This window comes from Rhinatrema bivittatum, unplaced genomic scaffold (genome assembly GCF_901001135.1).
Source record: "Rhinatrema bivittatum unplaced genomic scaffold, aRhiBiv1.1, whole genome shotgun sequence".
NCBI lineage: Eukaryota > Metazoa > Chordata > Amphibia > Gymnophiona > Rhinatrematidae > Rhinatrema > Rhinatrema bivittatum.
Window position 1 is genome coordinate 71,996 of NW_021821201.1, and position 10,681 is coordinate 82,676.

The 10,681-nt window shown below is 40.9% G+C and overlaps 1 protein-coding gene across 1 annotated transcript in view; it reads left to right on the forward strand.

The window, feature by feature from the left end:
- LOC115082518 (transportin-1-like) overlaps window positions 1-9,804 on the forward strand; it is a 64,226-nt gene extending 54,422 nt beyond the window's left edge. Inside the window, exons 4-5 of the mRNA XM_029586748.1 lie at window positions 8,146-8,244; window positions 9,695-9,804. Of these exons, the coding sequence (XP_029442608.1) occupies window positions 8,146-8,244; window positions 9,695-9,780 (185 nt within the window). The 3' untranslated portion in view covers window positions 9,781-9,804. The remainder of the gene's footprint in view (window positions 1-8,145; window positions 8,245-9,694) is intronic.
- Window positions 9,805-10,681: the final 877 nt, after the last annotated feature.

Sequence of the window (10,681 nt, forward strand, 5' to 3'; positions counted from 1 at the left end):
GCATGCAACTAGCCGCTTATAAAAAATTGATTCTGAATACTAAACGAGACTACTACAGTCAAAAGATCAAAAACTCCTCCAATAACTCCAAATCCCTTTACAACATAGTAAACAACCTCACCTCTGAAAACACCAACTCCAACCCAACCGAAACCAAAAATTTAAGCCAAGACTTAGCTACACTCTTCAAGAACAAAATAACTGATGCCTTCAACAACTCTTCGATCAAAGAAAACCAAATATCCACATCAAATATAACTACATGGTCTAATTTTGAACCTATCTCCTCCACGGAAACAGAAAAAATGCTAAGAAAAATAAACCCAGCTCACCATGACCTAGACACCATCCCCACTCGAGAGCTAAAGGAAATTGCTCCTTCCATAGCACCAACAGTAGCAGCAATTATCAATAAATCCCTCGAAGAAGGTAAACTTCCAGTTAAGTTAAAAATCGCAACAATCAGACCAATACTAAAGAGGAAAAACTTGAACCCGGACGACTTGAACAACTACCGTCCAATATCAAACCTGCCCCTCCTTGCAAAAATGACGGAGAAAAGCGGTCCTGAAACAACTCAATGAAAACCTTGAGAACAATAAAATACTACATCCCACCCAACACGGCTTTAGGAAAAACATCAGCACGGAAACTCTACTGCTCAACCTATCTAACAATATAAGAGGCTTTGATAACAAAATCAGCCATGTACTAATCCTCCTCGACCTATCTGCTGCATTTGACACAGTTGACCACAAAAGGCTCTTATCAAGACTAGCAAACATAGGGCTCTCAGGCAAACCTCTTGATTGGTTCACTTCTTTCCTAAAAGACAGCTTTTTCAAAGTCTCCATCAACAACAACACATCAGAAGCCATCCCCCTGGAAACAGGAGTGCCACAAGGGTCCGCTCTGTCGGCCACACTCTTTAATATTTATCTACTCCCTCTTTGCCAACTCCTAGCAAGCCTAGGCGTAACTTACTATATGTATGCTGATGACATACAACTCCTCATTCCAATTACATCCACCATCGAAGATGCACTGAAACTAGCTACCTCTCACCTAGACTCAATCAAAAATATGCTAAATCACCTAAAATTGTTTAAACATGAGCAAAACCGAATGCATTCTAATCGAAAGAAAAAAATCAGGATCAAAAACCACCAAATCCTTCCAAATAGACAACATCTACATACAACTTAAAGACAACGTAAAAGACCTCTGTATTTGGATTGACAATGAACTAAACTACAAAAAGCACATCACAACAAAAACCAGAGGGTTTCCATAAACTCCAAATACTTAAACATCTAAAACCGTTGCTTCACCACCAAGACTTCAGAACTGTCTTACAATCCCTTATTTTCACCAGCCTTGACTACTGCAATTCACTCTTGATAGGCCTACCTAAAGTGGCCTTAAAACCACTTCAACTACTAGAGAATGCCGCAGCTAGAGTCCTATCTGGCAAAAAGAAATCAGACCACATCACACCTGTACTCAGCAGTCTACACTGGCTACCGGTAGCCAGGTTCTTGTGGCCTGGTTTGGCCTCTGTTGGAAACAGGATGCTGGGCTTGATGGACCCTTGGTCTGACCCAGCATGGCAATTTCTTATGTTCTTATGTTCTTATGTACTAACAATCTTACACAACGCAATATACAAAGCAGGTAACAGGGCCCTTGATAATGTCCAGAACAGACAACGACCAGAACAGCAAATAAACTACAGCTAGAAATACCATCACTCCCATTAGCCAAGCTATCCACCACAAGGAACAGAGCTATATCCATCGCTGGTCCGAAATTATGGAACTCACTACCAGATCACTTGAGCTCACAAAGCAACACTAAATCATTTAAAAAAGAGCTCAAAACATGGATATTCAGTCAAACATTCAAAGATGGTATAGGTTAATATCATATAACACATCTCATGCATAACCTTTTTCGGATATGCAATCTCAGTTCTAAGACTGACACTGAATGTTTTAAGCTAGAAAATACATGGTTTAATCACGGACATACCCTGTTATAAACGTTTATGTTGCTTGCAATATGTAGTTTTCTGGTTTCAGTGAAGGCTGCTAGCTATACCTCGGTATAAAAAAACTCTTAAATAAAATAAATAGATGTCCAGAAGGCTCAGCATATTTAAATAACACTTTGTGGACACAGTGGGCAGAGATCAGGATAGCAACTCCTGAGTATTTAGACCCAGTAGTGCTGGCAGCGAAGTATGCGCCGGATAGTTTTTATGTGATAGTAGCATCTCGTATCTGGCCTTTAAATGAGTTTCTTGAATAAAGGCTATTGTAACCTTATGATGTTGTAATTCTTGAAACAAAAGATGTCGCTTGCGGTAGGAATTAAGACCCTTTACATTTAAAGTGAGAGAGAATATCATGTATATTCTAAAGCTGTATAAAGGTGTGCTAACAACATTCTGGGCGATGGCTCAAATTTATGAAATAAATGCATCAAAAGCCACTGTTTTGGGGCCCGATGAATTCCCCCACCCCATAGCAGATCTCTCCCATCTTGGGGGAATCTACTTGCAAGAAGATCAGACCCTGAGCTTGTATAAAAAACCCCAAGTTATCCCCCCCCCCCCCTACCCTTTCTATGTGATCTCTAACACCCAGCTACTGTCAATAACCAAATACTCTGATGTTGAAATCCCTTCCGTTTCCTTTTTGGATTTTTTTTTTAAGTTAAACCAACCCAAACATGTGTCAATATTCTGAACCCAACAATTGAGTAACCTATCCAATAATACAATGAAGTTATGCATTGAGCAAACTATATGACTGCCAGACATGCCCACTATCAGTAAATAGACATCATACTGGCAGAACTTAGGGTAAACCTTTCAGCCTTGTCCAAAGAGTCAAGATTGCGGCCCTCCTGATTGACGCTGTAGACATCGTCGACCATTAGTTACCCGTTGCTATCTCGGAAACTGATCTCGTTTTGGTAGTGAAGCCTGCGTGTGGGTGATAGTAAAATCTACAGGCAGCCCTACTGTTTTTAGGGCTGAAGCCACTTCAGACAGTGTTTTCACCCGATATGATGCTCCCTGGTGCATGAAAAATAGGCCAAAAGGGAAGGTCCACCTGTATTTGATGTGGGCTTCTCGAAGTACTTTCGTGGCTTCCTTCAGCTCGAATCTCTTACGCAAGGTGGAAGGTGCCAAATCTTGGAAAATGGAGATTTTTAGGGTCTCCCATGACCATTCCGTTTGACTCCGGGTAGCTTCATAGATCTTAGATTTTATGGAAAAGCGACTCAGACAGAGAACAATGTCCCTGGGCTTATTATCGGGACGTGGACCAAGCGCTCGATGAGCTCGCTCGAGATGTACTGAGTTGTCTTGATCATCTAGCGGTGGAGTATCGTCATGTGAAGCCTGTGCCAAAAAATACTTGCAGATTTTTTTTCGCTACTGCCGGCGTATCTTTATATTCATCAGTCTCCGGGACTTCCAGTTACGCAAAGTTTTGCATCTGGACCTATTTTCAAGGTCCTCCAATTTCTCTGCAAACATTTGGTTGTCTCTCAAGTTGTTGGTATTGCGCGGTTATGTCCGCCATATTGGCCGCGTGGCCGTCCATCTGCACATCGAGATCATCTACTCTATTTCCCAACACTGCCAAATCTTCCTTTATTTCGGCTATCGAAGCCATTAAATCCGAATTCTGCTGCTTCATGTCTGCCCTGAGATCAATAAACCAACTTCGCAATTCTTCCCTACTCGGAAGATTGCTAATTTGAAGCTCCGCCGCTCTGGGTGAGACCTCCTCCCCTTCAGTCAGCGTATCTTCTGGTGCCGGGGTCCTGCACGCTCTCTGGGTGCGCGAATTCGGGCAGCTGTTTGCTAAAGCCGAAATGTTTTTAAATCGGCTGTTTTGCGTTTCGTGGCCATCCTGGGTAGTACTCGCACAAAGGTACCTGTTTTATGGTTGGTATCGCTGGGTTTTAATCAAGCTGGGCGGGAGGAAGCGTTCCCAAGGTCAGGAGCTCAGCGATTACATGTCTGATCCCGTCGCCAGCAGCATAGCGCCCCCTGAACAGCCATTTTTATAGCAGTTTGTTGAGCTGAGTGCGGCAGATGATAACCACTGATAATTTCTGTTCCCCTGAAGGCAGGCATGAGTGCCGAAACATTGTCAATGTCGGGCAGTATGGGATTTCTTTGAGCACTTTGATATTTGAAGAAACCTCTGAGGTTACATGAGCAGCATTTAAAGAGAGAAGTTGAGTTACTTATTTAAAACATTGACAAAATAGATATAGTTGGGTAACAAGATTGTGTAGTGAATATTTTAAAGTTAGCATTTTTGCAATAAAGAGGTAATAGGTAACAGGTTTTATTGTTAGAGTATGAGGTAAATTTTGTGCTCAAACGAATGATGCTGGTTGAATCCCATTGTTGGGCAAGAGCCTTGGATTACATTCTGTGAGCATTATTTAATCTGAAAATTTTCTTTTTTAATTTTAGTTGTGGCAGTCCTTTTTTAGGTTATGTGATTTCTTTTGTTATTAAGAGGACTGTGGAGCTCAGTATGTTTGTGATTGAACTTTTGAACAGGACCATTTTCTTATTTCTTAGCGTGTAGCCAGATGGACTCAGGACCAATGAGTATTGTGCTCTCCTGATAGCAGATGGGAGACTCAGTCAGATTTCAAAGCTGACAGCCTACATATACTCGTGCAGCATGCTTAGCTCTTCAGTATTTCTCTGTCTCCATAGCAGATGCGGACACTATCCCAAACAGAATAGTGTAACATTTACAGCAAGAGAGAAAATTTACCTTAAGAGAGCCCCGCTTCTCCTGCGATAAAACCTAACTGTCCCTCCCCCAGTCAAGACTTCCCTGAGGTGATTTTCGATATCCCTCAGAGGTGAGCCTTGGTCCGACGGCCGATCCGGCATGGACTTAGCCCCCAGGGTGGCTGAAAGGCAGCGGAGGTAAAGGTATTCCCCTTTACCCCTGCAGCTGGAGACCGTCCAGCATGCGACCAGTAAGCACCAAGACCAGGTAAGTTAGAAACCTTTACTTCTAAGTCTCTGGTCTCCAAGGCTTGAATGGCCGTACCGTCCTTCCTCCGAGGCTTTAAAATCTGGTTGAGCAGGCCCCGATTCAGTGCGAGGGTCCACACACGTGGAGACCCTCTTAGGGGGGGGGGTAGCCATCTTACCTTCGGGGTCGTCTGCGCCATTTCCCCCCTTTGACGGGCGGTACACATGGGGCAGGCCGGAGGCCCGAAGTGCCTAACTTAAACGTTTACCTACAGGCTGACGCCCAGCGGCATGCACATCTGGGTTGTGCGCGCAGTGACATGCACAACTGGATTTTGAAGCCTTACATAATCGTTTGTGGTTCATTGTGAAAATTTACAGATAGATGTAAGCCATCTTTGACAAAGAGCTTTTTACTGTTCCATACATGGCCCCAGCCTCCAATATATCCAAAACTTTGTTCCTTACACCAGGATTTGAGCCATACATTGAATTTATTAATATAGCTTAGCCTCTCCTTCCCCTTTCCATGAACAGTAACACTTCTGAAAAGACAATGGTTGTCGCCATGTGACTTATCTGCTTCGCTAGAGACTGGAAATCTCTCTGTAACGCTTGGATGCTGTTTCTAGCAAGATCGTTGGTTCCCAGATGGATATCATCAACTTTAGAGTCTTTGCTTTCTTCTTTGATCACTTTGACTATTTGAATAGCATTTCTGCTGGCTGATGATCCTGGGAGGCTTTTAACTGTAGTGTTTACCTCGAAAAGAGTTCCCAGATTAGTGCCTCTGATTAGTCCCCCCCCAGCACAATGAGCTTTTTACTTTGGTTACTGATTGTATTATGGAATTTCTGTATGCATTGGGTTTCTTCTTTCTTTTCAGATAACACTTCAATCTCTTTCACAAGAGCTTCTTCATTACCTAATACAGAGAAGGCGTTTTGTACCTGTGTCACTTGTCTCCGCATCACAGGTCTAATTCTACCAGAGCCCACTGTAATCCCGTTGTTTTTTGGGTTCCTTAATGCACTGTGTGAGTGGGGGGTAGACATGTGGGCTGGACAGTTTTGTGAAGAATGGGTGTCTGTGGGTCACGGGTCTTATCCTACCTGAGCCCACTGTAAACCCTTTTTTCCTTGACTCTTGGTTTGTCTGTAGTAATAGGGAATTAATTCCTGAATACTGTAAAGTGGGTGAAACTTTTTGTTACAGCTAATTCAGCTTTACCTTCAGCCGGCTCCTTTTTCAAGGAAGAGAATTCTGAACAAATGGGGCAAGCCCTAAGTTTCCAGATTTCCCTCAGAATAAGGCTCCACAATAGTTACATTGGAGAGTCCTCATTTTGGTAAATTTGATGGATAACACCTAAGGAATTACCAAGCCATCCATAAGACACATTTACTCTTTTTCAAATGGCAGAATTACTTTCTTTACTTTACATGACTTGAATCTATTCATTTGCGAACCTCATCAGTTACTTTCCTACCTACATCACCTCTCGTAGTGTAGTCTAGCGACTACATTGGTGCAGATGCATCTCTGTGCGGCTTATTCGCTCATTGCAGCTTAATTGCCTGAAAATGATACACCTGGTCTCCAAATTCATGAATGGGCTTCCTCACCTGCATCCACCAATTAGAAAAACTCCAGTGTGCAGTGGCATATCAACATTATCCTCCTCATGCTAAGAAAAGCTGCATTTGAACCTCTAGAAACTGCATCTTTAAAATACTTAACCTGAAAAATTCTCTTTGTGTTGGAAGCCACTTCTATGAAGAGTGAGTGAACTTCAGACTATGGTTCATTACTCCCTAATCTACAATTCTTCTAGGATTTGCTGTACTAAGATAACATCCAAAGTTTCTACCGAAAATGGTTCCTGATTTTCACTTGAACCAATCAATACTTTTCCTGACTTTCTGTCCAAAACCTCACGCCAGTGAGGACAAAAAGTTGTTACATATATTGGACTGCAAAAGGAGCCTAGTGTACTATGAACGCCAAACACAGTCCCACAGGAAATCATCTCATTTATCTCATAAGATCCCAATAAGCTGGGCATTCTTTTGCTAAAAGGACATATCCGAACTGGATAACTAGTTGCATATAACAGTGTTAAACAGTGGCTGAACTAGATCCCGCCAATCCAGTCAGAGTTCATCAGGTCCGTGCTTCGGCATCATCCATTGCACATATAGAGGATATATGCAAAGCAGTGACCCTGGTCGCTATTCACACCTTCACTTCCCCCCTGCTGTCTAGACACTTTGGCCTCCATAGACAGCACAGTGGGACAGGCAGTCTTGCATCACGCAGTTTCAAAATAGTCTGGTTGCCACGGTGGAAGCCAGGTTGCTTATTCTGATATGCTGCGCTGCATCCCTCAGCTTGGGCCTCCCCACAGATCATGGCTAATTTACTCTTGCTTATAGATAGAAAAAAAAGCAAGTTTGCTTAGCATAAATTGTTTTCTATAAATAGCCATGAGATACCCGCCATCCTCCCTGGATAGCAGACTTCCTATTCTATTAGCTTTGAACACAGACTGAGGAGCTCTTGGGCAATGTTACTAGCTTGGAGAGACAGTGCCATTCAGTGCTGCTGGATGTCAACTGCAGGTCATGACTAATTTGTCCTATCTACAGAAAATACAGTTCACAGTAAGCAAACTTGCTTTTATGTAAAATGAGGATTGCAACATTTTGAAAGGAAATTATTGGCCTTACTCCTGTTAGCATTTATTTAAAAATATTTCTTTTAAAAGTGGATTGACAATATGATTGCTTTTGATCTTTTCTACTGGGGACTTCAACTTGATTTGCATGAAATTAAATAGCCCCAGCAATAATAGATTATTAAACTAACACTAGGATGTATTTTAGCTAATTCTTTAGTCATTTACATTACTGTATTAAAATAGTTGCTATTTTTTCGCTCTATGTTCAGTGATCTGTATCCTAAGACTTGCAAGTTCCCAATACTGTTGTTCTTCATTTGGCTAAATTGTGTTAGATGAATTTTGGAAGTATGCCATTTTGACAAGCAGAAAGGTTTTTGTATGACAGAAAACATTTTTCAGTATGCAAGATGTTTTAATAATGTTTTATTCTTCCTAGCTGATTTCATGCCAATTTTGGGAACCAACCTAAACCCGGAATTCATTTCTGTGTGCAACAATGCTACGTGGGCAATTGGAGAGATCTCCATTCAGATGAGTAAGATTTTGTCTGTTTAAAAGTTTTATTGCAGCTTTCTAGTACATTTCATTACCCTTTTAAAAATGTTAAACAACAAATAAGAGGTTTTAGAATTTTGTGAGGTTAGATAAAATTACTGAAAGTGAAGATATATTTAGTCTGTTATCTTGGTTCTTTGATCATTGGAAATCCAAATTGCAGTCTTACCTAAACTAGATAAATGGTTGAATCAGTTCATATATGAAGACCAAAATTTAGCTTCCTATCTGCAAAATATCAGATATAGTTGAACCTAGGATATTAAATTCTTAGCTTTGAATTGCTTTTATTCATAGTTTTAGCTAAACTTATGATATAGTAAAACCATCCAAAGACTCTTCTTGATCTCAATGTGGTATTTATATGACCTGGTTGGTTTAGGTACACAGCCGATATTAACCTCACTGACCCAATATGGTCAATATTTTATGTAAGAAAAATTATGGGATACTTGGTCAGTGAGTGAGTAAAGATGTAATAAAGTATCTGCTGCAGTGATCATATGAAATTTCTCCAGATTAACAGTAGTTTAAATTACAGATAGGAATTCTGAAACTATGGTAGATCATGCATCAGACTTAGTATAGAATTTGAATGGGAACAAGACCCAAAGAAACAAGAATAGAAAACCAAATTTGGAGAAATATTGCTATATCAGTATACTATTTTAAGATTACAATCTGGAAACAAAATTCCACTTTGCAATGAATATGGGTAAGCAGTTGGAAAATATTGCAAATTCTGGTCAGGCAATGGATTCTGTATGTAATCTTGTGTACCCTGTAGGAATCTCAGTATTAGAAGGTGCAACCTTGTGGTTTCAAACCAGAGAGTCTATTACTGAGCTAAAGGAGCTGCTACTAGCTGAACTAGTAGGAGGATCCCACTTTTGCTAGGTTACTCTTATTCTTCTTTTTACTCTGTTGTCACAAGGCCTTGGTAGAAGCAGCTAGACTTAGGCAAATCATAAGGTCTCTTTGTAAATTAATCTAAAACAGATTTACAGGCTTGCTTGAAATGAATGGTGATGTGGTAGAAGTAATTTAGTTTGCATTGTATTGCCAGAGACATTTGATATAATGGAAAATTAAGGGGAAATGTGAAAGTCTTATGACAATTGTCTGATCTAATCTTGTATGAATAGAATGCAGTACAGTTAATACAATGGTATGGTTAATGAAATATTAACAAAGGTTTGAAACAGTCTTAAGGTATTTTACAGCTTGTCAGAAATATTGTAACTGGTAACGTATAGTTACCAGTTACAATATTTTCAGGAGTAAATATTTTCTTGGTTGTTGAAACTTAAAGAAGTAATATTGGACCCTAGTGGCATGCATCAAAAATCTATGTATTTGTCTTGGCACCAGTTCCCAGTCAGTACTATTTGCATAATCTTGGCTACTGGTTCTTTGTGCCATTTCCCTAGCAGCTGCCAGGAGGCATACTAGGCATGCTGAAACTTCAGCACAAGTGCTGTTCTGGACAGGGACGGGGAAGTATGCACGGTCCTGACAGAGCAAAATCCCATGGACAGAAAAAATGGCTGAAAACTTGCTCCACCATGACCAGACTCATTGGCAGCAGCACAGACTACTGGTGACTTCCTGGAGTTAGGAGGGAGCAAGTGGCATGAGAGAAGAAGAGGTAGAGAAAGGAAGAGGGAGCAGCGGAAGGAATACGCCTTTTCCCTGCAAATTTATATATTTAAAAAACTTTATATTCCACTAATTCGTAAACAAATATTCAGCATAGTACAACATAGAAATAAAATACAGGCAATAAATATACAAAACAAAGTGATAATTAAGCAAGTAGACCCAATTAGAACCAGAAAAGGTCTTGGGTAACAAGGTTATAAAAAGCTGGAGTAAACAGTTTTTATTCATTTATGATGATTTGCAGGTTAGCAGTTAGATAAGTATTTGTGCTCTCTCTGGCATTGCAGTTTGCTAGTTGTACCTGTTTTGTCAATTAGTATAACTGAGATTCATATCTTAGTTTGCTCAGTATCTCTACATTCTCTCATTCTCTTTCTCGTTATGCTTAAGATTTAGGTTTTTCAGGAGGTATTAAGCAGTCTTTGGATTGTGGCAAAGGTTCCTTGATGCTAGCATCAATTTCTGCATCGAGTATAAGCAAGAGGAACTCATCACTACTGGCAGCAGGGAATTTGTTGCAAACCAAAGATTACCAGATAGGGCCGGTGCAAGGATATTAGGCACCCTAGGCGAGCCTTCTGCCCTGGTTCCTACTACATTTGCACCCACAGAGTGTATGTTTCTTTGGACTGCGAGCAGGAGAGGCACTGTTCGCGGCCTGCCAAATCTCTACTCCTCTGCTGTGAGCTGGATAGGCTCTGCTGGCAGCCCCACATGGCTGTTCTTCGGCGCTCCCTAAGGGTCAGTGCCCTAGG